Source organism: Pisolithus orientalis, assembly GCF_024613125.1.
Source record: "Pisolithus orientalis strain OTSU chromosome Unknown F5J12scaffold_28, whole genome shotgun sequence".
In the NCBI taxonomy this organism is placed as follows: domain Eukaryota; kingdom Fungi; phylum Basidiomycota; class Agaricomycetes; order Boletales; family Pisolithaceae; genus Pisolithus; species Pisolithus orientalis.
The window spans coordinates 25,299-50,013 of NW_026260809.1; the positions used below are offsets into that span (position 1 = coordinate 25,299).

General features: G+C 50.6%; 10 protein-coding genes across 10 annotated transcripts; 7 read left to right on the forward strand and 3 right to left on the reverse strand.

Moving 5' to 3' along the window:
* The first annotated feature begins 199 nt into the window (after positions 1 to 199).
* F5J12DRAFT_273703 (glycoside hydrolase family 16 protein) lies at positions 200 to 1,679 on the forward strand. Its single transcript, XM_051738689.1, has 5 exons — positions 200 to 569; positions 629 to 796; positions 847 to 943; positions 1,009 to 1,558; positions 1,613 to 1,679. Exons 1-5 carry the CDS (start codon positions 400 to 402, stop codon positions 1,651 to 1,653), a joined length of 1,026 nt encoding a protein of 341 aa, XP_051597475.1. The 5' UTR covers positions 200 to 399; the 3' UTR covers positions 1,654 to 1,679.
* A 187-nt stretch (positions 1,680 to 1,866) lies between these two features.
* F5J12DRAFT_847415 (uncharacterized protein) lies at positions 1,867 to 3,053 on the forward strand. Its single transcript, XM_051746379.1, has 7 exons — positions 1,867 to 1,976; positions 2,032 to 2,048; positions 2,114 to 2,143; positions 2,210 to 2,474; positions 2,529 to 2,747; positions 2,802 to 2,818; positions 2,873 to 3,053. The coding sequence occupies exons 1-7, from the start codon at positions 1,905 to 1,907 to the stop codon at positions 2,904 to 2,906; spliced, it is 654 nt and encodes a 217-aa protein (XP_051597476.1). The 5' UTR covers positions 1,867 to 1,904; the 3' UTR covers positions 2,907 to 3,053.
* A 599-nt stretch (positions 3,054 to 3,652) lies between these two features.
* Positions 3,653 to 5,902, forward strand: F5J12DRAFT_847425 (uncharacterized protein). Its single transcript, XM_051746380.1, has 12 exons — positions 3,653 to 3,817; positions 3,882 to 3,924; positions 3,987 to 4,018; positions 4,073 to 4,148; positions 4,240 to 4,280; positions 4,343 to 4,498; positions 4,565 to 4,828; positions 4,884 to 5,189; positions 5,238 to 5,414; positions 5,468 to 5,621; positions 5,647 to 5,719; positions 5,751 to 5,902. Exons 1-12 carry the CDS (start codon positions 3,789 to 3,791, stop codon positions 5,840 to 5,842), a joined length of 1,443 nt encoding a protein of 480 aa, XP_051597477.1. The 5' UTR covers positions 3,653 to 3,788; the 3' UTR covers positions 5,843 to 5,902.
* A 171-nt stretch (positions 5,903 to 6,073) lies between these two features.
* On the forward strand, positions 6,074 to 7,477 carry F5J12DRAFT_273982 (uncharacterized protein). The gene is made up of 6 exons (XM_051738690.1): positions 6,074 to 6,352; positions 6,411 to 6,455; positions 6,506 to 6,743; positions 6,826 to 6,996; positions 7,060 to 7,153; positions 7,211 to 7,477. Coding segments are annotated over exons 1-6 (624 nt in total). The 5' UTR covers positions 6,074 to 6,350; the 3' UTR covers positions 7,285 to 7,477.
* Positions 7,443 to 9,172, reverse strand: F5J12DRAFT_952232 (DHS-like NAD/FAD-binding domain-containing protein; the record flags this gene model as incomplete). Its single annotated transcript, XM_051749823.1, has 10 exons — positions 7,443 to 7,655; positions 7,710 to 7,850; positions 7,911 to 7,982; positions 8,037 to 8,095; positions 8,145 to 8,228; positions 8,285 to 8,308; positions 8,331 to 8,426; positions 8,478 to 8,682; positions 8,791 to 8,852; positions 8,966 to 9,172. The coding sequence occupies 10 exons, from the start codon at positions 9,170 to 9,172 to the stop codon at positions 7,577 to 7,579; spliced, it is 1,029 nt and encodes a 342-aa protein (XP_051597479.1). The 3' UTR covers positions 7,443 to 7,576.
* A 168-nt stretch (positions 9,173 to 9,340) lies between these two features.
* Positions 9,341 to 11,676, forward strand: F5J12DRAFT_906714 (WD40-repeat-containing domain protein; the record flags this gene model as incomplete). Its single annotated transcript, XM_051748815.1, has 7 exons — positions 9,341 to 9,540; positions 9,601 to 9,712; positions 9,775 to 9,888; positions 9,945 to 9,998; positions 10,072 to 10,415; positions 10,468 to 10,595; positions 10,787 to 11,676. The coding sequence occupies 7 exons, from the start codon at positions 9,341 to 9,343 to the stop codon at positions 11,674 to 11,676; spliced, it is 1,842 nt and encodes a 613-aa protein (XP_051597480.1).
* A 145-nt stretch (positions 11,677 to 11,821) lies between these two features.
* On the reverse strand, positions 11,822 to 13,681 carry F5J12DRAFT_895137 (uncharacterized protein; the record flags this gene model as incomplete). The annotated part of the gene is made up of 5 exons (XM_051747809.1): positions 11,822 to 11,887; positions 11,943 to 12,746; positions 12,815 to 13,070; positions 13,120 to 13,544; positions 13,598 to 13,681. 5 exons carry the CDS (start codon positions 13,679 to 13,681, stop codon positions 11,822 to 11,824), a joined length of 1,635 nt encoding a protein of 544 aa, XP_051597481.1.
* Positions 13,682 to 14,357: 676 nt separating this feature from the next.
* On the forward strand, positions 14,358 to 14,818 carry F5J12DRAFT_724421 (PDZ-binding protein; the record flags this gene model as incomplete). The annotated part of the gene is made up of 4 exons (XM_051741534.1): positions 14,358 to 14,381; positions 14,439 to 14,564; positions 14,618 to 14,684; positions 14,736 to 14,818. The coding sequence occupies 4 exons, from the start codon at positions 14,358 to 14,360 to the stop codon at positions 14,816 to 14,818; spliced, it is 300 nt and encodes a 99-aa protein (XP_051597482.1).
* A 464-nt stretch (positions 14,819 to 15,282) lies between these two features.
* F5J12DRAFT_847468 (uncharacterized protein) lies at positions 15,283 to 22,449 on the forward strand. Its single transcript, XM_051746381.1, is given in 15 exon segments — positions 15,283 to 15,844; positions 15,895 to 16,493; positions 16,547 to 16,676; positions 16,730 to 17,202; positions 17,252 to 18,252; positions 18,314 to 18,440; positions 18,460 to 19,084; positions 19,116 to 19,618; positions 19,671 to 19,982; positions 20,066 to 20,484; positions 20,504 to 20,654; positions 20,704 to 20,792; positions 20,864 to 21,051; positions 21,099 to 21,866; positions 21,915 to 22,449. 15 exon segments carry the CDS (start codon positions 15,309 to 15,311, stop codon positions 22,330 to 22,332), a joined length of 6,339 nt encoding a protein of 2,112 aa, XP_051597483.1. The 5' UTR covers positions 15,283 to 15,308; the 3' UTR covers positions 22,333 to 22,449.
* F5J12DRAFT_847470 (DWNN-domain-containing protein) lies at positions 22,430 to 24,690 on the reverse strand. Its single transcript, XM_051746382.1, has 7 exons — positions 24,448 to 24,690; positions 24,145 to 24,380; positions 23,974 to 24,086; positions 23,766 to 23,884; positions 23,531 to 23,714; positions 23,107 to 23,470; positions 22,430 to 23,051 (listed from the first exon to the last, which is right to left on the reverse strand). Exons 1-7 carry the CDS (start codon positions 24,617 to 24,619, stop codon positions 22,554 to 22,556), a joined length of 1,686 nt encoding a protein of 561 aa, XP_051597484.1. The 5' UTR covers positions 24,620 to 24,690; the 3' UTR covers positions 22,430 to 22,553.
* Between the last annotated feature and the right edge of the window lie 25 nt (positions 24,691 to 24,715).

Consider the following 24,715-nt stretch of genomic DNA (forward strand, 5'->3'; position numbering starts at 1 on the left):
TGTTCCACTGTTCGGCTAGGGGACGTCAGTTCGGAAGGGCCACTTGGCACGTGTGGGCTGCGGTTGACATTGTCTTTCAGCTGCCAGGATAGAGAGGAAAAACTCTGGTTCCCCTCCTGAGGGATAGCAACAAGCCCTGGACGGGCAACTTAAAGCTCGAGCCTACATTTCGACTCCAGTCTGACTTGGCAAAGGACACAAAGTACGACAAGTTCGTCTTTGTCTTGAACATGGCAACTGAAGGGTATACATATATGGAACCATGATGTGAACGAAAAGGAACGGAGTATCTCATGCCGTACATCCCTGGTTCAACCGGACATGGACCCATAAATACCCTCAACGCGTGCCCCCGTGCGTTCCCGCTTTCTTTCCCCAACTGTTGCCTTGGGTCCCGTAATGCACGCTCTTTATTTCGCCGCTGTCGTGGCCGCCGTTCACTTTGGCACCCTGGTTGGTGCACACAAGTATTCTAGATCCCGTCACCACCTGTTTGCACGCACACCTCAGTACACGACCAACAAAACCTACACCGTTCAGGATTTCTACCAAGCGGAAGACTTCTTCAAGTGCGTCCTTGCACTTGTCGTACGTGCCCTTGTAATGCTCACTTCACTATTACCTCCAGCGAGTGGACTTTCTTCACCGGTTCAGACCCAACCGGTGGAAATGTTGCATACCAGAGCATGTCGGATGCCACCTCCAAAGGCCTTGCTTACGTAGATGACTGCGACAACTCGACTGTCCTTGCTGTCGATTCCACCAGCTCCATTCCAGCAGGTGGTAACCGCCCCTCGTACGTTGCTTTCGCTTGTAGTCCTGTGAGTTTGGCTAAGCGATCTTCAGTGTTCGTATCACGTCGAACAAGAGCTACTCTAGCGGTCTCTTCATACTAGATGCTGCCACCATGCCCGTTGGTTGTGGTACTTGGCCTAGCTTCTGGGTGGGTACCATTCAAGTATGACCTTTGAGATGCAGAGTCTGAGGTCCGTTTTTTTTCGCGCACAGAGTGTTGGACCAAACTGGCCTTACGCTGGAGAGATTGATATCGTGGAGGGTGTCAACAACCAGGCAACCAATCAAATGACGTTGCACAGCGGCACTAGCTCTGCTTGCACGATAGATACCGCTGTCAACACCAGCACCTCCGAGGCATACACCGGTCATGTCCTGGGTACAAATTGCTACAGTACTCCAAACGCGGATGCTGGTTGTGCGTTCTCTGACACAGATACTCGTTCCTTCGGGTATGGCTTCAACAATGCAAATGGTGGTGTATTCGCCCTCTTGTGGGACACTTCCCTTGGTATGTCTATGTGGCACTTTGCCCGCTCGGAGATCCCTTCGGATATCACCAACCGTGCTCCCAATCCCTCTAATTGGGGTGTACCTGCTGGCTTCTGGTCTTCTCAGACCTGTAATATTTCGGCCAACTTTTACCAGCACTCTCTAGTCATCGATACCACCATCTGTGGCAATTGGGCGGGAGGCGCGTACTCCAGTTCTGGTTGCCCCGGCACTTGCTCTGCCATGGTCGCAAACGCGACCAACTTTGCTAGTGAGTATTAGCTTCTTGTTACTCGGTGCTCTAATGAAGTAATCGTCTCCTCAGACGCTAAATGGATCATAAATTACGTTGCTGTCTACCAATGAAGGGCCATATCAACTATTATACCCGTATCTATCATTATATCCGTCAGCATTTTACAGGGGACATGTACATAGACGAGTCGCAGGTTTGACTCTATCTAATCCATGGGTTGTACTGGCTTCGACTTCATGGGGAATGAATAGAACTACATGAGTAGTAGCATTAATAAAACATGACATCAGATAATCAGATGTGAATTTTCCCACCTGCGAGATATCCCTTGACTCCTAACCACATCCCTGTAAAATCTCTGATGGATTCCCAGCCGCCGTCATCGCTCCCGGATTCCGACCTCATAACAACATGGCCGAAAAGGACTGCTAAGGTATCTTGCACTGTTAAACAACTCTCGAGTATCGGCTAACTTGATCTGTTTTTAGGCATGCACGAGTTGCAGGTGAACGATCTCTCATCTATGAGGTATCGTGTCATTGAGCTGAAAATCGGCTTTGGCTGCCTTAGACGAGACAAGATTCGTTGCGATGGTGAAAAGTGAGGAACGTTTCAACGGCATGTCATCTCATTTTAATCGTTTCCGACTCCGTTGGGTCACCGCAGGCCGTGCGGGGCATGTGTAAAGAAAGGATACACCGTCGACCAATGCACGGACGGATGCGAGAGTTGCCGGCGTGCTCGTGTGCGGTGCGAAGGGGGGAAGCCCTGTCTGAGGTGCCGAAGCATGCACCTTGAGTGTACTGAAGAACAAGCCGTGCCTCTGGCACGGTCGGAAGCAGCCTCGCCCATCCTGGTATTACGTTCGAACAGACTAAGAAGTGAGCGAGCGAAATTAGCATGTCTGAGTTGTAGAAGAGATAACAAGAAGGTTAGTTTATTTCTTCTCTGAACTTCTCACTGTTCCTAAATCGTCGTTGGTGAGTGTGACGATCAGCGACCGTGCTCGCGATGCGTTTTGAGAAGCGAAGAGTGTGTACACGTAGCCCGAGGACCAAAATCGGTCAAACTTCGTTGCGAGAGCTGCAGGCAAGAAAATCGCAAATGCGAGGAGATGCGACCATGTCGACAATGCGTTGAACAGGGAAAAGAGTGTGTCAATGTTCAGAGGAGGAGTCGGGGTCACGGAACTCGGGTAAAGGCGGTAAGCAGGGACATTACGTTCGCGTTTTTCTAAAGAATCCTAAGAGGAGCTTAGGCCTGTACGAATTGCAGGTAAGGGCGTATCGTCTGAAGCGTCCTGTGCAAAGCTCTGAGTAATGCATGCAGACGCGACAAGGTCCGCTGTGAGGGTATTAGGTAGCAGTGCTCGTCTGTGTGTTCGTTGTGATAATCCGCTGACAACACTTTTCAAGACCCTGTACCACCTGTGTCAAGAAGGGATACCAATGCATTGATCGGGCTTGCGTGATATGTGTACAACAGGGCATCGACGGAGAGTGTCCACATCATCTCGTTACGGTGCGTACGTCAGAACGGAACGGTGGGTTGATCTCGCTAGGCTAAGCGGAGACGTTGCGTCTGACCGTTACATCAACAGCGTCCGAGTTGAACCACTCCTTCCCCTCTCATCATCATTCCCATCCGACACAATCACCGTCATCCCACACTTCACCAGCGAATGGTCCTCCGATGTTTCACATGTATGGAGCGGGCCAATGCCATGTGTCAAGCGTACCACATCTGCCAGGTTCCAGCATGCCCGATCAACACCATCAAGGTCAGGGACGGCACGACTCATCGTCATCATCTAGTACTGGAGGATTCTCGCGTGCGAACTACTTCCCGGTTATTGATCCCCAGATCGATATTCCACATCCTCAGGCAAACATCTCGTCTGAGCGTTACCACCCGTCGTCTGCGACGGCAGATCCCATGTAACAAACGTTGCCCTGGGAAATAAATTGGATAATAGTAGGTAGTTCTTGTGTGGTTCTGCATTTAATGACTATCGTCATCGCCCGGAGTAACTCTGTATTGCGAATGCTATTGTATGTTTCGCGTAAGTAACTAGTGTGGGACGCGTTGAGTTTGTCCATGTTTGGCGACGCGTTGAGCAGGTGACAATAGCGTATTCACAACCACCAGACAGGCGCGCCTGCTAACTAGTCGGGACTGCATTGTCCGAGGACAGGTATATTGTCTGATTTCGAATGTTAATACTGACTCCCATACATTCTTTACCATGAGCGATTCAGTTTCACCCGCAAAGCAGTATGTACATAGTTTTTTCAAGTGCGTGTGGAGTGCGACAGCTGACACATGTTGCGATTAACAGTCGTGACAAGACTGTGAAGGTCAAGTACTCAGCCAAGGGCAAGGTAAGTGCATCTGGACGCGTGTTGTTAGCCTTAGTTTAATTGTAACCGTTCGGACTCTACAGCGGAGGAGGAATGCAGCAAAAGATCATACCAAGTACGTTCGGCTGTTCAATACCCACTGGTGTTAATGATAGAGCTCGTGGATTAGAGCAGTCCCAGGAGAAGAGTCAGATGCGCCTAGTGAGGCATCACACGCGCCAGCGTCCTCCGAGGTGGTCTCAGAGGTATGTGAATCTTATCTGGCAGATAGACGCGCGTTTCCGCGTCACATTCGTTGATTTTAGTGGTGGCCAAGTGGGCTCACGTACTACTCAGGTACCAGAGGGAAGTCCTGGTTCCAAGGCGGCGGACATGAAGTGAGTAGATTCTCCTGAATTTTGGACGCCTCACACTCAGTAGAATTTGCGTGTCGGTGTAGTTTACCAGGTCCATCTCCCAAGCCGCGAAGACAAAACTCCGAAGAGAGTCGGAGCCCTTCTAAACCCCCCAGTACATCGACACACCACCGGACGTCATTGTCACCATCTGTTCGGCACCGACAGGAGAGCTCGGCTACTAAGCCACCTTCATTGAGGCAAGTCATGTGGGCTGGTTGTTCTTTTCGAATCTTGACTAATACCACTCCTTTTGGTCTTTTCAGAGGGCGGCCAACGAGTCCGTCAGATGATGCTGACGAGACAGAGTCCGTCGCTGAATCTTCGTCTGGGACTCGAATCTATAGAAGTGAACCAGAGCGGATCGAATATTTCAAGAAACAGCCCGAATGCGGTGAATTGGAACCACATCGCGCATTCTGCACGCGATGTGACAGCTGGATAAACCTCGGAAAGGGACGAACATATATCGTGCGGCCGTGGGAGAGACATCGAGCGAAATGTGATCCCAAGCCACCAACCGCGAAAGAGTTCGTTTATCAATGTATCAAATAGTCCTCTCGCCATTCTAACGTGAGCTTCCAGGACCAAGCCAACCTCAACAGAGGATGTGACTGAAGTAAAGGAAGACGAACCCGCGCCTATATCGCTTCACCTGAGTGTGGCAATGTCCCCAGGAAAAACTGAACCTTCGTTAACGCCGGAAGACAAGCCTCCCAGCAAAACCGAATCGTTGAGGCTGGCCATATTGCAAGCCGACTTTCGTGCACAGGAGATAAAGCCTCACGAAGTGTTCTGTCGAGCGTGCCAGAAATGGATTAAGTTGTCTCCTCACCAACCGTATGTCCTGACCAATTGGCAAAGTCACCAGCAACATTGCACGGGTTCTACGTACGTTCCTAGGTCACTCCGACCATCTGCGTCTAAGGAGACATTCAGTCCCCAAAGCAGAATAGCTACTACAGAGAGAAAGATTGCTTTGTTGAACGACCCACAGGTGAAGGCACTTACCACGAGGAGTATTTGTTGTGCATGCTGTAAGGACACGGTGATGCTGGGGGGAGAAGTGGACTATGACCACACGAAATGGAACGAGCATAAGAAGACATGTATCCCGTCAGTGTTTTTATTCTTCCCAAAAGAGGACATGGCTTAACGGGCTTTTACAGCGTGACCCCAGCTGTTCCGACGACGGCTTCCAAGGCTCTTTCATCGCGTCTATCATTCCCGCCTCCTACACCTGGCAACGTCACTACCCCGACGCCCATAAGCAGAACCTCATCACGAAGCCTGATATTTCCTCGAAGCTCCTTGACTGACGCGGTGCCAATCATCGACGGCCCGACAGCCCAGACTTGGAGACAAGCGTGCACGCGAAGAGGGGGGGACGGAAGTCGTCGAGGACAGCCGACCCTCGAATCGTCCAAGGACGGAAGGACTATAAACCACCAGAGAGGGAGCCCCCTGGCCCGTGGGGATGGTTCATGCAGCCGCTAAAGGCGTTTATCCGTGGCTTCCGGGAGGGCTTAGGAACTCCTACGTAACAGCCGGAAGCGTACATACATATAAGTACAATTGGAGTGATTAAGTACGCGGTCCATGACACTTGGTATCGTTGGGATAGTATCGATGCTGTACTTCTCTGGCTGCACGAGTGCACCTGTCCCCTACCCCACCCCACTCCCGGCTCTGAACACGCCCCAATACTAGTATTGTGCGACGCCGGCGTGCAGGGTCCGTCGGGAAATTCCGAGGGCTTTGGCCAGTCCCTTTCCTTCTCTTGGCTTTTCAATCCGTGGCTCTGCGCCGTACAATTATCCTGGCTTGCGAGACCTGCGGGGGGGAACACGAAACACGTAGATAGTCTTGAGTGTTGTATTTTTTGGCCATCGCGGAGTGCCCCACAAGTTCCCCCCTCATCCCCTCCTACATTCGGACCATATCGAAACGTCACCTTCCCTTCACACACTCCGAGTGAAACCCTCTCAACACCTCTGCCCGCTTCTTCATCAATCTATTCGTGCAGAAGCATTCTCATCAGCCCGTATAACTATGTATGTTGCTTTCGCAGGCAGTCGGCTCCCCACCCTGCTCATGACACGCCCAATGCAGGGGTTCGCCAAAGAAAGGCTCAGCCGTCAAGGGTCTCGCAGCAAGGTCAGTGGCTCACTTTGTCCTGTCGTCATATCCCCTCACCCAGACTCCAGTGGGGGGGATTCTCCCAGACCAACCAGGACCGCCGCGGAACTCGCAAGAGAGAAGAAGTTGCGAGATGACCCTATGGCGGAGGTTCACGGACCCCTCTTCGTAACTTGCAAGCGATGTGGCAACCGCATCAAGTTGTCACCCAAGAGTTCCTACGATCCATTCCATTGGACAAAACATCGCGAACGATGTCTCCGGAAACCTGTTGGTCAGACCCAGCGCCATACCCCAAAGGAAACAGTGAGCAGCCCCCACAACTCTTACCACATTCGTAGTAGACGATACGCTAACACGTCACCACCCGACTTGTGTCCTTGTCCAGACGCCCCCCGCCACCAAAAAGTCCTCGCCGTCATCTTCAAATACAGACGGTGACAATGTAACTCCACCTCCTCTGACGCCCCAAGATGAACGCGCAGCAAATACATCTGATGTCTTCAAGCTAAAATCTCCCTCTCCCCATGATGACATCAACATTCCAACACATTCTGCTGTACGTGAATTAGACTCTGCACTAGTGGAGTATCTTGACAGGTCTCAACATCCTTTACCGAAGACTTTCCCCGTCACAGAACGATGGCAGTCGTGGAACTGGTCGGAGTTGCGATATCCAAAATGGCTGACCGATACCAACCTCATGCCTGTTGGTGGTGAGCAGGACGATGTCGATGTCGAATTCGACGATACACCTTCCAACTCTCACCCAGAGCGTTCCCCGACTTCCACGCTATCCCTCCATCCGGGAAAGCCTGACCAAGACAATCCCTCACTACCCACGTGACCGCAATTCTTTTCACCTAGGGACGGCGTCCCACCCACCTGTTTTCGCTTTCATACACTACCACACTTCTAACAGCGCTATCTCGTCCTCTCGTCTATCTTTACATAAAAGCATCGGCTCGTAGTCATCTCACTCTAGTCTTGCATAAGAATAACCGTATCACGTTCCTGTATATACCAGGATGACGATTTTATATTCGCCCGGAGACGGGCTATAATCTATATACAGCCTAGGACTCTTGCGCTCCAACTAGCAGCTGTTCACTCTACAATGTAACGTTTTCGAGTTAGTACTACCTATCTGATGGCGGATCGTAAATGCCTTTGTTTAGAAGATCAACGGTGACTGGGTCAGCAGTAGCTCTGGTCCCCCTTTGAGTAAATGGGTCAAATCTGCGAAGTGCTCGTCCGTCGTAAGACACTTACAGGATAGTCCTGACAACGCCCCGCATTACATATGAAGCAGGGATCTCGATCTTCTCCACACCCGGCAGACCATCCCCACGCGTAGGGCCCACGTTCAGGAGTAAGACCGGTTTTCCCAGTTTGACCGCGTGCTGTACCAACCTGGCAATTCATGCAATACAAGGGAGTAAATGATGAAGCGACGATATTAAAATCGATTACCTGAAAGCAGAAAACGTTGCCAGCGTGGTTCCTACTACGAAAAGCCTATCCGACCTTTCAACATCGTGGAACCTGTGCGGAGTTGAGAAAATGTAGAAAGAAAAAAACCTATGTCGAAGACCTCACGATCGATTTCTGACGATCGTTGGGATTGATTCGCCAAAGAAAATGACTGTCGGTTTTTGCTGGGGGTGGTTCAATTGGGAACAACATGATTCTACCAAACAGACTCACGTTCGTATTGTGACGGCCCTCCAACACACACTGAGGACACTCTGGTACGACGAAATCGTCGTATGATACTCCCTCCAACTCGACCTACCATACAAACCACTGGTCACCAGAAGGTAAACAAACGTTAAGTCAAAGCGTACGTCTCCATCTGGATTGGTCCTGGGCTTCGTTCCAGTTGCTTCTAACCCTAGTAACGTAGTCTTTCCAATAAGGATTGTGGGCTGAGATCCAGTCTTGGAAGGTATTTCGGTCTACGACGTGGCCGTGGTTGCAATGGACCCGCTGTCTCGGTCAGTGTGTACGTGAGATCATTGCGAGGTCGTAACAACATACGTGTAGGCTTCCATGAAGCTCTAGCATTCGTTCATTTATAAGGTTGTCATGCCAAACATGGGCAATGGCCTTTCTGTGCAGACCGTCCACGTTCTGGGTGATTAAACGGGAAATGTGAGAAGTATGCTGTAGGGCTGCGAGTGCACAATGGGTGGTATTGGGCAATGCATCGCGGACCGGTGGATAGCCAAGGTATGAACGGAGCCTGACGCAGACTTAACTCGTGGGCAGCTTCTTCTCTACTGACCCGTGTCTTACCAATAACGTTGCCTACAGAGTAATTGGAAACCTGGTCAGGCATGGGGAGACACACAAGCAAGGGTTTGCATGCCTGAACATTTGGCCTTTAGGGCTCCTATCGACTAGTTCATGGTACTAGAATTCTTGTTAGAGGTGTTCCTAGAGAGTTCCAGGATGTATTCAACGAACAAAAATTGGCCTTTCCACCCGAATATTAGAAAATAAAACAACAGGACTAGTCAAGGGACGTACTGGTAGTTTGGGTTCATGTACCTGCCATCCTTACCGCGATAAGCTCTGATACCAGAGTCCACACTCACACCCGCGCCGGTCAGCAGTGTGACATTACCCGACGAAAGGAAGTCTGCAATCCGTTCTACTGCTACGGCCGGTGAAATCGGCTTGCTGGATGCTGTAGTAACGACATGCGGGATGGTAGGGGCTGAAACTCGCATTCAAATCCTTAAATGACGCCGATGAGCGCTGGTGCTGAGCCCGGCGAAAGGTAAGCGAGCGGAACGGAAGTGATACTTAGCCGGCCCGGTGCTAATCACACGAATCCACGCTTAGCACTTACGTATCTCAAGGTCATCAACCAGATCTTACAAAGTTACTACAAGGCGATGAACACATCACAAGCACCTAATGCCGTGGTACAGACGCCAGGATTTGCACACTACTCAATTGCTTGGTCACCATTTCACAATCACCGGTTGGCCGTAGCTTCGGCAGCAAATTTTGGGCTGGTGGGTAATGGAAGGCTTCACACAGTCTCACTCGTTCCAGGCCCAAGGGGAACCTATGGAGTGAAGGTTGATAAGTTGTAAGTGGTTCATAGGCATGGTTATCCACTTCGCTCACCACAACTGCCGACACGACGTAGTTTCGAGACCCAGGACGCCCTTTATGACGTTGCCTGGTCAGAGACCCACGAAAACCAGTTGGTAGGATGTTCAGGAGACGGTTCTATTAAGATGTGGGATATTACGCTGAATGTCAGTACCATAATCCATATAGAAGCCTTAATGCCAACTCGCAGAATGACAAGGTACCCTAGGATTTTCCCATCCGATCGTGGCACGAGCATACCCGGGAGGTATTCTCTGTGGATTGGTCCAACATTAGGAAGGACACGTTTCTATCGTCCTCGTGGGATGGTAGCGTGAAACTCGTGAGTAGGTGCAGAAGCTCTGAAGTGTACTCCGTTCGTTGATTCAGCATTCAAAGTGGACTCCTGACCGGCCTCGGTCGGTGACAACACTTCAGGCACACCTATCATGTGTATATCAAGCCCTCTTCTCTCCGCACCATTCCGGATTTGCTTGCAACTTGCTCCACCGATGGCACAATAAAGATATTTGACTTGCGGAACCCTGCCTACGCTTCTGGCCCATCCTCGAATGCTTTCACCAATCCTGTGTCCGCTGCAGTATTGACCATTCCAGCTTCAGTCACTGAGCTTCTCTCTTTGGATTGGAACAAATACCGACCGTTCCTCATTGCTAGTGGTGGAGTGGATAAGTTGATCAAGTCGTGGGATTGTCGAATGGTGGTCAACGCTCCGTCGTCAAGCGAGGCTGTTGGTGGATTGTGCGAACACCAGGTACCCGGACATGAATATGCTATTCGGAAAGTACAGTGGAGTCCTCATAGGGCAGATGTGCTGGCTACAGCGAGCTATGATATGACATGTAGAATGTGCGCTTGGTTACATCCTCATGACATTTCTGCCTCACGATTATCATTTTAGCTGGTCGATGAATCCACAGCCCGGGGGAGCGCATCTCTTGAATATTCATGACTCCCATACGGAGTTCGTGGCGGGATGCAGCTGGTCGTTATTTGACGAAGGCTTGGTAGCGAGCTGCGGGTGGGACGGTAGACTTTGTGTATTTTGCCCATGAATTTTGTCCCTAGGCTACCCTAGGGTGGTATAGCAAGCCAAGTTACCGTTCCGGCTGTTACGCCCGAGCCCTGAACAGGGGTTGTTGTCCGTTCCTGGATAAGGACATCAGCTCTCATCCTCGATCGAGCCATTGATGAATATCAGTTAGTATTGGTTTGACAAGGTCATCGGCACCGCATGCCGGCTTCGAAGACCCAAGATGACCCAGAGGATATCCTGTCTAGTTCCCTTCAGACCCTCTATGACTTAACTCCAATCACACACTCCACTCCTGGCTCAATATTCACATACACCGTTAAACCTGCCTTGCTTCCGGATCAGAATCCAGCGAGGGTCATAGAGTTGGAAACCCCTGACCCTCAACCTTCCAAATGGGACCTTCACGCATCATCCATCTGGGTCGCTGCCATCTACTTGGCAGACCACTTCGAGGATTTGGAGTTGCACCGATTTCGAGATCGGGGGGTTATTCGCGTTCTCGAGCTTGGTGCCGGTGCAGGCCTCCCGTCTATCCTCATCGCGAGTGTATATCAAAATGTTCGTGTTACAGTCAGCGATTATCCTGACGAGCACTTGATTCGGACGTTGTCCGAGAATATTTTACGGAACAACGTTTCGGGTATCGCTCGTGCTGTCCCATATGATTGGGGTACGGACATTTCTGCCCTCGTCTACGCCCATGAATGTCAGGAGACCCCCGGGAACGATGAAATTCTGTTTGACGTGATTGTCGCTGCAGACACGCTGTGGAATCCCACGCTCCACAAGCAATTCATCCAGAGTCTAGTCATGTCCCTGAAGCGCTCTCCGGATTCGCGTGTCTACCTAGTAGCAGGATTGCACACGGGAAGGTACACGATCCAAGCGTTTCTGAAGTCGATAGGGATAGACGGATGTGGCTTAGCAGTCGAGAGTCTGTCGGAGAGGCAAGTTACAGCAGCGCAAACTTTCAGGTCATGGGATGTAGCAAGAGCAGAAGATGAGGATGAACGGGAGAGGCGTCGGTGGGTCGTATGGGTAGTGCTGAAATGGGGAGAGCATAGCACTACGTAAAGAAACATGGCTATCGTGAAAGGTCCGTTGTGTACGTATCGGATACAGGGCGTACAGTGAGTTGTAAGTATTCTGTTAATCGTATCTGAAACTGGGGAGATGTACAACACGGATACAAGATAAATGAATGAGTAGTGTGACGCGTTTAAGGTTCTGTTCTTAATTCCTGGCCAAAAGTCAATATACGGACACCCGTCCGCCCTTCACGTTCCTTATGGAACAACATGTCAGTGACCCGAGTTCAGCGACCAACCACCTAGACGTACGTGATATAAGATCAAGCTGTCCTCAGTAACGTCCATCCACGTGAGGTCATGAGTATTTGAGGTACTCGTCCTAACGTACTTGGAACCTCGGTGATCGAAGACGGTACTAACACTCGCCTGCCACCTCCAGGGCGGACTTTGGCGGGCGAGTGACCATAAATAAGGTGCAGCGGAGGGATTTAAATCCAAACTGTGAACGCGGCTAGAAGGATCCTGAGGGGAGCCGGCAGAATTTTGGACGTTTTCGAAGAATATGAGACGCCTGCCGCAGAGCTGGACGCCGTCCGCTTGGTTTGGCAGGTTAAGAATCATACAATGTTCCTGCCAATCCGCCCAACGTACGACTTCGTCTCCGTCGTCAGCCGGCATAAGTTTCGACTCATCGATCACTACAACCACCTTGCGGGAAAGTCCCCTGGGCTTCGCATTGTAAGGAAAGTCAAACGTTACCGCAATCAGCCGTAAGCGAGGATCGTGGTCAAACAGAATTCCTGGCGCTGGTGGGGTTATCATCTTTGCAGATGAGTTGGGACATTGTTGTACGAAAGAAACTGTGTTCCAACTTTCTGGAAATTCATACGACCTTGCACGGGGAAGAGGTCCTTGCCCAGGCTCGTGGCATATCTCGTAAACACCTATCTGGGGGGAACGTGTTCCTTTATCATAGGCGTAGAGACCGTCGGGACGTCGTTCGTAAGAACCGCTAGAAGAGCCGCTGCTGCGTTCTTCGTCGTCGTCCGGTTGACAGACGACAATCACACGTGTGTCGCTCACGAGATCAAATGTGAGTTTGTCACCTGTAAACTTCCGAAAGAAAAAAGTCAGAATGAAAGAAGGTAACAGTGGCATGTAAGAACAATCCGATCACTCACAGTACGGAGGGCAGCACCGGTTCTCCAGTTGAGAAGTGCTAGCTCCGTGATACCTTCCCCATCCTCCAACTCTAGACGGATAGATAACGCGACTAAGCTGCCACACACCTGCACCTGTTGGATAGACACGCGCTCCCCTGGAGGAGTGATGCCCCACCACTCGGTGCGGTACTGTAGTCGGGGTTGTGCAGCCTCTCGATGGTCGTAATCTCCACGGGTGTCACGGAAATGCAGGACACCGAGGACTGGAGAATTCCTGAACCATATTGGAAAGTTAGTCAATTGGATGGGATGGTCACACTCACTGCTGCGGCGGAAAATAAATCTGCGCCCAGATCATTAAGCTTTGAGAGGGATCGATGACCACCTTCCTTACATCGAAGGTTAGGAGATACTGTTTAAAATACAACCCGCGTTGAGGTGTTCTCCGGAAACATCGCAACTCGTAAATACGCAGAGCCCACACGAAACCGTTGGGTTCGGAGAATTGAACCGCTTGATACAAGTAATTTCCGGAGACACCCATGATCGTGGGTGGAGGGAATGTAAGTCTGTCCTCCGCAGACCAGGTAAATGTGGACCAAGCCCGCTTATAGCTAAGCAAAGTGGCAAGCTGATCCTTCGGCGAGCATTGGTTAAGTAAACCTTCCCTGAGACCACAAAGTGCAAGCTCGTAGCGATAGCGGAGGGATGTCGTGCCCCCGACTAAGGTAAGTATCGTTTGCGAAGCCTGAGTGAAGATAAGACACATGCTTCATCATTGAACGTTGAAAATTCGCTCACCTTACAGAACCGGAATAAGGAGACCGGGTCCAGCTCGTCTAAGATAAGTAACAGCAGTTCTGTAGAGAGTGTGAAAAGGGACATGACCGGCACGTCAACGGGACAGAAATTCGAGCTTGGGTGTATCGAAAACTTTTCGTGACATTTTATACAGCGAACCTCAGTGATGGGGGAGAAGACAAAAAACCTTAGGCACACTCGCCTCCACCGTCGGTAAGGGCTAAGCGGAAAGCCTTTGGGAATAAATGAGAATACCCACGACATCCAGGTCTACAACGTCAGTAAGTGTGCGAAGGACGTCGTCGGATGAAGTTAGCCGTGGCGTTGGGATGTCCCTACCTTGGAGGGAAGGCAAAAATTCATAAAAGAACGGGGCCGACAAAGGCTTTTGTGACACTTGACATGTCAACAACCTAAGGGGCTGTCCCGCGTTGCCCGTGCTGATATTTCTTCTGCTCACACAGGGGTGGCGACAATAGCGGTTGTCCGTATTGGGAAAGGCGCCGTATCGGGCGCTACGTGGACAGTCGCAACGGCGGCCCACGGTTTACCATAAGTGGCGTGTGTCATACGACGAAGACAACAAAGACTCAACGGAAGGTGTGCCGCCGTACGTCATTTACGGTGTAGAAAGTGTGCGTGGACACAGAAGCAGCAGGGGTGGTTCGCGATTCTTGGAAGGAGCCTGAACGAAGAATCTGCTGACTAAGACTCCACATAGCGCCCTTGCTGTGAACCGGTATCGCTGTAGCAAACGTCCATGGTCTGCAAGAAGTGCGAGTCAGTGAGTGGACAACCAAGCAACGGCACGACCAGAAGCTTTACTTACTATCTTTTCCAGAAACTGTCTAAGGTTGCAGCACCCGACCCATTCACTTCAACCTCAAGTAGCGTTAAAGAGGGGAGCCGGAAGATTGGTGAAAACAAGCTTTTGACCCGGCCAGGAAGCTCTAAGAACAGGTTCCAGGTGTGTACTTGAGAGTTCTCGTTTCTGTGTCAAGCCAACGTGTTCCCGCTTAGCCGTATCAAGGGAAATGCAAAGACTGTAAGCAGACAGTGACACAGAATAAGGCGAAATACTGTCATGGTGAGGTGACATCTTTTTATTGTTATCGACCTTCTGACCACTTTCCGCTAGGCTGTGCTTATAAAAAGGGTGTTTGCTCGATCTGCGGGAAAGCTATCCTTGACACGTCTGGATACGTCATGTCTTGCAAGTAATAGTGCCTTGCAAAGTTACCAGTCCCCCGTTACCATACCCTCTTCTGCATCACTGTACTAATATCGATTAGAGTGTATTCTATTCTACATAGATATGTATATGATCGTCTGTATCAGGCCATACCACCAAGAAAAAGATTCGTGGTAAAAGTAACCAAATAGTCGGCGGATTTGCTTGTCTGCACTTGTGCGCATGCAGTCATCGGGTATCTGGTGTTCGTGACAACAAGCTTGGTGAAATCTCGCATGTCGGAATGCTCGGATGGATGTACGTTGCTTATCGGCGCACGATGTTGGTCAACAACACCGCGCATTGGTATCCAACTGCCGAGTCCTTAGTACTGTGCACTCGGCATTCTGCAAGGGGTTATCGGATCACTAAATATTCAGGGGCTGTCTTTGTCATCATTGCCGCGTGGCACGTGACTTGTACTAGTCTTTTATGAGCATACGCGTGTTCGAGTCAACGCGGTAAAAACTGTCCTCAACCATGTCCACATCCAAGGCCAGCAAGAGCGGCAAGGGACAGAAGAGGCTCACTTCGTTCTTCGGCGGAGGATCAAAGACCGATCGTGAGACGAAGAAGAAAGTTGGGAAGGGAATGTCGACGGAGGATGACTCGGAGAACGATGTTTACGACGACGAGCCTGAAGTATCCGAAGAGGACGATACACCCATGCAGTCGTCGAAAACAGATGGAAAGATAGAGTCTTCTAGTTTGCCCCCACTGCACGACATCCCTGCAATGTTTGCTGATCTCGTTTCGCGTGTACCGCTGTTGAAAGGCGTTGCCGAGCATGTCCAAGGACGGAAACTACGTGTCGCCACGATGTGTTCCGGCACTGAATCGCCCCTCCTTGCTCTAGAAATGATCTGCCAATCCATTAAAGACCAGCATGGGATTGCCTTGGAGTTCGAGCATGTCTTTTCATGCGAGATCGAGCCATTCAAGCAGGCATACATCGAGCGTAATTTCAAACCACCGTTGCTCTTCCGGGACGTTTGTGAACTCGGTGACTACGAAGCGTACGCGTTCACCGATGCTGACTGCGTGATGATACTGACCCCGTCCTTAGAACAACCGCTTACGGAGCACTTGCGCCTGTCCCTGGAGACGTGGACTTACTCGTTGCCGGCACGTCCTGTGTCGACTATTCCAACCTGAATAACGAGAGGAAGGGGATAGATGGCGGAGGTGAATCAGGTCGAACTTTTCATGGCATGATGTCCTGGGTCTCAAATCATCGACCGCCCCTGGTTATCTTGGAGAACGTCTGTTCTGCACCTTGGGATCGCGTCAAGGATTACTTCAAACGACAAGGTTACAGCGCGGACTTCCTCAGAGTTGACACGAAACTGTACTATATCCCTCATACCCGTACACGTGTCTATCTGCTTGCCGTTGACAGCCGGGGATCTAACATTCCCATGGAGTGGAAAAATTGGATTGGGACGAAGCTCAAACGGCCAGCTTCATCGACATTGGATGCATTTCTGCTTCCATCGGATGATCCACGCATTCATCAAGCGCGACAAAAACTGGTGCAAGATAGTGGTAGTGTCTCGGAGTCACGAGCAGGACGCATTGACTGGACAAGGTGTGAGTCGCGTCATGCACGCGCAAGATTGGAGGAGGCGTTGGGTCCGAAGCGTCCGCTTACGAACTGGGAAGAAGGTAAGCTAGGATGAATGAGTCGGTTATGAAGGGATCTAAGTCTGATCGTACAGGCGGTGCTTGTCGGATGCCTGATTTCGCTTGGCAAGATTGGGGGATACGACAGGTAGAGCGTGTTTGGGATTTGATGGATATCAGCCTCTTGCGCTCTGCTAAAATTGCTGTTGACCCATCCTACAAGACGTATGTATCTCGTTCGGATATTTACATTGGTTGATTGACTGACAATATTATAGGCTCGTCTGGAATCTTTCACAGAATGTCGATCGCTCCACTGGCTCCAGCAAGCCGGGCATATGTCCGTGCCTCACGCCATCAATGATTCCGTACATTACCAACCGCGGTGGCCCGATGGTAGGGGTGGAAGCGTTGGCTATGCAAGGCTTGCCGGTCGATAAGCTCCTCCTGACCCGAGAAAGCCAGGACGAGCTGGCTGACTTGGCCGGAAACGCGATGTCTTCTACTGTCGTGGGTGCTTGCATAATTGCGGCTTTAGTTGTTGGAAGGAAGCTTTTGAAAACTGGCGACGACAAAGAAACATACGAGATGAAAAAGTTGGATACAGTAGAGGCGACGAAAGAAGAGAGCGCTATGGACGTCGATTCTTCGCAAACATCCGGTCTCCGCATAGAGGACCATATTTCGGGTCATGATCAGTTGGTAGAAAAGCCACTGGATTTATCGGCGACACGAACGAACGCTGTTGAAAGTCCTGCTCAATCATGCACAACGCAGCGTTCGTCTTTGTCATTGCGAAGGCCGAAAAGAAATCACTACGAGGGAGCTTCTTCGTTGTAGAGACTGTGGTTCTTCGTCTTGTAAGAAGTGCGCTGGTCGTCCCGAACACAGCTTCGAGCCTTTGGATGTGCAGACTGTTGCACGCCTCCCTCCGCCCACCTTTGTGCGGGAACTCAAGTCCATCCTTCCTATGTGTCTGTCAATTACAAGCGTCACCGAGCAGCTTCTCGATCAACTGAGGGACTCAGCACGCGTTTCCATTCCAGAAAAGCGCTGGACTGGCTGGCGCGCTGCTGTCCTCAGGGCTACGGGATCAGAGCTGCGGTTCGTGGAACCAAAGAGACAGGAAATTTGGTCTGCTGTATACCAGTCACCCACGGCTACCCTTGAGTTGTATCTTGACCCGAAGCAGACCGAGTGGCGCCTGTACGCCAAGCCTCTGGATAGCGAACCTGCAAACGCGGAAATTCGTCGACTCTTACAGCTCCCCGTCGCTAGATTCAAGTGCAGTGGCGATTTTCTCCAGGGCCGCTGGCAGTTCGCCATGCCCCATGTCACTGAACTGCGCATCACCGTTACTGGTAGTGGGCAGCTTGTGCCCTCCTGGGAAGCTCGCCTCGGTTTGCTAGAAGACAAGTTTAAGAACAAGCGTGTTCACTCGCATTTGAACATCTCTGTCCCAGAGCATCAGAAATCTCTATTCGACCGGGACGTTTCAGGAACTTACGCACTTCTCGACAAGTGTGGTACTGCCTGTGGCGCCCTTCACAGGAGAGTAGAGAGCGCAGACTGCGAATCGTTACCACCCTTATTCATGATGCTTGATCCGACTCGATGCGGGGACGCCAAAGATGACTCTTTCGTCTTCACGAGCACCATGCGGAGGTACGAGTATGGTGAATTCCGGCCGATCATTTGCAAACTGGCGCCGTCTTGGCGTCAGTCGGACGCTGAAGGAGACCAATCTGTTGTATGTCACATCCCCGTCCTTTGGACTGATTCGAATACAGTGGTGCTTGAGGTACGTCCTTTCCCAGAAAATAAGTGGTAGTCGTAGCGGTGGTACTGAATTATAATTTAAGCCTCGCCTTCTTTCACATGCAACTTTCGCTGTTCCTCAGTGCTCGCTGAGCGTCGAGGTTTCGACCGACGCTTGTGCACAAGCTATGGCCCTTCTTTCATGCAACGTCCCTATTCCTGATGACGCTGGTCCCTGAATGGCCTCGAGAAGAATGGAGGGAGGTGGACAAGCTCAATGAACGAGCGACCTTCAGGGCTCTGGCGTGGCTTCTTGAGCGGATTCGACATGTTGATGACAACTTGAAACAATGGCAGCTTCTGACGATGCCTGGGGAACTTCGTCACTGCCAACGTTGTGCTCCCGTGTCACCTACTATCAAGTGGAAGAAGGACGGCAAGAAGGTCATAGCCATCGAAGATTCGCAGGAGGCCGGTCAATATGAGCGGGATCTCAAACTCCGGCCTAGTCCTTTCGTCACACAGCTGAAATTAGACAAGAATATTGGCCGTGTAAGAGTTGGGCTTAACATTGCTTCGTTACTGCACCGCGCACTCTCACGCCTACCTGCCGGGAACCGCACTGAAAGCCCAAGCTTGTCCTGGCGTCTAGATACCGATTTTGCCCCGGCGGTGAAGATAAGTCTTCCACCCTACCGACTGTTGAGCAACAAGAACGACGTTGAACATGCTCAACCACCCCATTTTGGACCTCTCCCCCTTCGACCAGAGCAACTGCGCTCTCTTACCTGGATGCTTGAGCGTGAAGCCATGGATGCTCCGCCGTTCGTGGAGGAGGAAATTTCAGAGGCTACTCTCGAGGCCCCTTGGATGGCGTGCGGAGGGTCGTGCTCAACGACCTGTCAGGATGCGGGGGGGTGTCCTTGCTGACCAAGTCGGTTACGGAAAGACGGCCATCACACTCGGACTGATCGACTGCGCGTATAATGACGTGAAGGAGGAGCTCGAACACAAGAAGGACATCTACGGAAAGGTGCCTGTGAAGGCGACGCTTGCCATTGTTCCACCCCATCTCACGCGTCAGTGGGCTTCTGAAGCGAAGCGATTTGCCCCGAAACGGTTCAAAAAGACGGTCGTCGTGTCAACTGCGTCCCAGATCAACTCCTTGACCATCGAAGACGTTCAGCAAGCGGATCTGGTTATTGTCGCTTCCAACCTTTTCCAAAGCAATGTCTATCTTGCTAATTTGGAGGCACTTGCTGCTGCCGGTACCCTCCCACCCCAAGACGGTCGTTATTTCAATGCCAGGTTAGACATTTGCCTGGAGGGGTTGAAAGAGCAAGTGGAGTTGCTCAAGACCGGAAGTCCTGCCAATGTCATGAGAGCAGTTCGGGATGCCCGACGAAAAGGTATGTTTGCACGAACTATACTTGTCCGAACCACCCCATAACATATTCTCAGAGGAAGAGCTCGAAGCTCAAGTTTTTGTTGCGCAGAAACGCCTCAAAGGGAAGCAATACAAAGAAGCTGCTGAGAAAAAAGAGAAGGCGAAGTTGAAAGAATCGAAATCACTTGACTATTTTCCAGCTAAACTTACCCCATCTGGCCAAAAACCCTCAGTCGTCATTAACAAACTCCCTCCGAAGACGAAGCGTCGGATAGTTGATTCAGAAGATGAGGACGACGAGGACAACACGACTCGCCCAAAACGTAAATCCACTGCAAAAGTTATCGTGATCGACTCCGACTCCGATGCAGCCGGTGAAGGCGGGAGTGACTATGAGGATACCAACGACGCGGATGATCATGATGATGACGAACAAGCATCCGACGACTGACTCGGACGCTACCTAAAGAATCGAAGCCGTCGCGTTCAATTGCCAAACCGACGCCGCCTCCCTCGTCAAGGAGCGTCACGGGCGACGAAGAAACTGCGGACAACTCGTCAGAGGACGAGAAACCCAAGAAGAAAGCGGTGGCAAAGGGCAAGAGTGTCAAGAGGGAATCGAATTCTAGCGCGGATGATAGCATGGACGTAGACGACGCGCCGTCGGCAGCTTCTGCGTCATCGCGTAAGAAGCGAAAGGCAACAGATAGCTCAGATAAGCCTACCAAGAAACAAAAGCGTCGCGAGGACACGGATCCGTGGCACCTTGAGTCTGTCGCGGTGAGGAGGAACTGGGCAGAGATGCGCTCCCCACCATTGGAAGTGTTCCACTTCGCCCGTGTAGTCGTCGATGAGTATACCTACCTCGGAGGGAAGGTACACTCTATGGTCACAAAGCTGACAGCAGACCGGCGTTGGGTCTTGTCCGGTACTCCACCCATTCACTGATTTTGGTTCCGTGAAAACTATTGCTGCTCACCTCAACATTCACCTTGGTATCGACGATGACAGTGAGGGACAATCGGCGATGATTAAGAAGCGCATCAGGGAACAGACCAGTAAGCCTTACAACGATACGAAACATTCTTGATTTCAAAAGTCTTGCAGAGGTGGAAGCTTTCCATTCGTTCCGCGAGGTTCATACTCAAGAATGGCACGCCCACCGACATCGCCTCGGTCCAGGTCTTTTTGGACATGTTTGTCCGGCAGGTGAGTAGTGAGCATCTACCTCTCAACTTGTTACTGAATTGCCGGATTACTATTCCAGAACATTGCCGAGATCGACGAGATTCCGTGCAGCTTCAAAGTCCAGAAGGTGATACTTCCAGCTGCTGAACGTGCGATTTACTTGGAACTGGAGCACCATCTTCGTGCACTTGACATGACGATCAAGCGGGCGAAGAAAACTGAAAGCGACAGAGAGAAGCGCTTGAACAATGCACTTGGCGAGAGCAAGTGCGTATAAACGTTGTTCACCCCTGATATTTACTCATAATTCTCAGGACTGCTGAAGAAGCACTCTTGAAACGCTGCTCACACTTCGATCTTGACGTTAAAGACAAGGAAAATGCTATGAAAGCATGTGAAATCATCGTCCAAGACCGTACGGAGCAACTCGAAGAATGTAAAACGGAATTGTTGAAAGAGCTTCAAAAGGGCGTCAAGCAGGAAAAGAAGATTGGCAAGCTTGCTGAGGAGTCTATGTTCCAAGAATACGCCCGTGTTTCGCGCCTGGAAGGTGTCGGTGACCAAGAAGCTACGGACATGATACGAGGTCTACTGGACGAAGCAGAGGTGCCTACTCTCTCTCCCAACCATTTCACGAACAAGGGCAAGGGCAAAGACGACAACATTTCCAACTCTGTCAAGGACCTCATCTGGGAGCACCGTGAACACACGCATAATATTCGTAAACTGACGAAGGAACTGGTCGGTCGTGTGCGTTCACTCCGCTACTTCACTGTCGTCCGTGATTTGCAGAAGCAACGTGATACGCCCCCAAAAGTTTCGTGCCCCGGCTGTAAGAGAAACGAAGTACCCATGGACGAAGTTGCTGTGCTCTCTTCCTGTGGGCACATGGGCTGTATGACCTGCGTCAGACGGAGTGCGGACCGAGAGGAGTGTGTATATGCCGTATCCGGGCTGTGCAAGGCTGCTGCCAGAGTGCTTAACATCGTCAAAGGCGAAACACTTGGCGTGGATGACGAGGCCCGTGATGGTAATGGCAGACATTATGGCAGAAAACTCGAGATGGTCATTGACTTGATAAAGTACGCTTTCAGCATTTGGACGTTTCTGCTTATTGAACTCCTTTCTAGGAACCAAATCCCTAAGGCAGAACGTGTTCTCATTTTCGTTCAATTCCCTGATCTTATGGCGAAAGTCGCCAACGCGCTGAAAGTCCACAAAATTAAATTCCTCGAGATCCACGGTTCGGCGACTCAGAAGAGCAAAAACCTAGAGAAATATCAGAACGACAGCGAAGAGAGGGTGCTCTTGCTGAACCTTATGGACGAGAGTGCTAGCGGCGCGAACTTAACCTCAGCCAATCATGCCATCTTCTTGTCACCGCTTCTTGCTCCGACTCAAGAAATTTATGATGCTTGCGAGACACAGGCGGTAGGAAGATTACGGAGGTACGGACAACTTCAGCACGTCAACATTTGGAGATTCTTGACTTTGGATACCATTGATGTGGAGATTCACGAACAGAGGACCAAGGAGAAGATCTGTTGATTGCTACATACCCTATATTTTTGCATTTGCTCTGCACCATCTGGACTATACTTTACACACAGATTAGATGGCACCCATTGATCGCGCTCCGCACACATAATAGCACGAATACCTCGAACCAGTCTCCTCTATTAGATTGTATTTTTTTACGCAATCGGCTAGAACAGAAACGCATGACGCTACCTTCACTGACATGGTTACTTACCCATCTGAGCAAGCTATCACTCCCAATACCTCGGTACCTTGTTATCGCCTTCCCCACCTACTTCTAGGAAATCGGAGGGCCTGTCTCGTTTCAGATTTCGGCGACGATTATTAAGAGGTAGCCGCTGGTACGCTGAATCCTGTCCAGCAGGTTGCTGACTAGTGAATGGGTTCGTTGACCACGGTGCATCGTTCCCCTGATACCCTGTCATACCAAATCCCATCAGATTGGCATTGTTCTGCATCTGTTGCTGTTGCTGTTGTTGTTGCTGTTGTAGCGTAGTAGCCACAGCGAGTGTAGCAGCGAGCGCCTGCGCTTGCTGGAGCTCCATTTGCAGTTGATGGTACTTCATTTCGGTAGTTTGGCGAACCTGATTCGGCAACGAAGGATTGTGCATCATGACGGACAGTTGAGATATCTGAGCCTGCAGCTGGGGGATGCTATCAACGATCATCTGGGACACATCTGAATGTGGGTCTGAATAGAAGTCGTCCGTCACTGAACTGTCTGCTAGCTGTGTGATTACTTGGCTTAGAAAAAAGACTTCCAATCGAAAACCAAGAACTTACCTGGTCGGTACCCTCTGTTGAGATGCCCTGACTGGAAGTCATACCTTCTTCACCATCCTTCTTACTCTCCTCAATGACTTTATCAATGTGCTCTGCGACCTTTGTTCTCATCGATCTATCCACCACTAATTTGTCAAGGGAGGGTATCTTCTTCCCACAATTGGGACAGACGAAGTCGCGCTCAAGCAGATGTGTCTGGATACATTCCTCGCAGTAGGAGGTATCACAACAGGGTGTTTTCACGGCATCACGGAACAGTCTGTTGTCTATTGGACATGCGAGAGTAGGATCCGTTGGCGCACGTTCTCGGACGTCTGCTACGGTAAGTCCCTTCATGCGAGATACTTGCTTTTGCCATGAAGCGCTATGGACGTTGTCATGATCAGCAAAAACCTTGCTACAGCGCAAGGAAATATGTACGTACGAGTCGGGCTGGGCTACAACATAGCCACCTTCGGGTGTAACCATTACTCCTTGAGCGAGTTCACCTTTGCTAGGATTCTCAACAGCCTTAAGGAAACTTCGTGGGATACCCGTGGTCCGCTTGATTCGGGGCTTATTATCAAATTCACGGTCATTATTCGTAGGACAGTCTTGAATCCAATGGCCTGGCGAGAGCATGAAGCCACCGTTGATATACTGTTACCTAAGTATCGTACCTTTCTGGCCACAACGATAGCATACATAACTCGGGGGAAGAGGGCGATCGTGAGTATGATGTTGGAACGGCTTCCCTCCACGGCCGGAAGATGGTTTATCACGATATATTCGTGTTGCGCTGTTCGTCAAAGGAAACACAGCAAGTTGAATTTATCAGATATCACTCCAGTACATGAGGCCGAGGGATTGCATGGACACGACACCCACTGTGACATTTTTTCCTGCGTTTCCTCCCAATTGGCGGTCTGGGCCTGAAACATGGCAGCCATAGCAGCGGCCTCGTCCTCCTTCGTTACGGAGTTCTTCGGTATGGTGGTAATCTCCACGAAGTGTAAGCCTGGACAAAAGATAGCCGGACATGGCTGCGTAAATACTGACCGGAGTGGATGCTTTTGAAGGTGCGGGTTGCTGTTCTTCTTTTATATCGAAGCGTTTTGACATAGCACCCCTGTGCCAAACACCACCTGATGTCTGGACAACATCAGAGGTTGGAATTACAGTAGTTCCGGTTGTTCCAGCAAGGTACATGGCCGCCTTGCCCTTCCCGGTGCGTTGAGCAGGCAAGCGCTTCACAATGAACAGAAGAAGAGCGGGGGATAATTTGAGTGTCATCTCTGTATTCTATAAGGATTCCAATTAGTCTGTCGAGGGAGGTTCCAGGTGAAGACAAGATAAACGAACCTTGCTGGGTGGACGCATCGTAGACATAGAGGTCGAAGTCGTTTGCCTTACCAAGGTTATTGGCGAGAATAATCTCTTTCTTAATATCAAACACAGAGATTCCAGTACCATCAAATGTTATACGGGACTCGTCCTTTTGGGACTTGAATCTGTAAAACACACAAGAAGCCATGAGCCGGTTTTTTGTCGTGTGGTTCAACTAATTAGTAGTTGATTTGGACTCGCCGGGCTTGACGGGAAGAAGTTGGGCTGACTAAGCGGATATAGA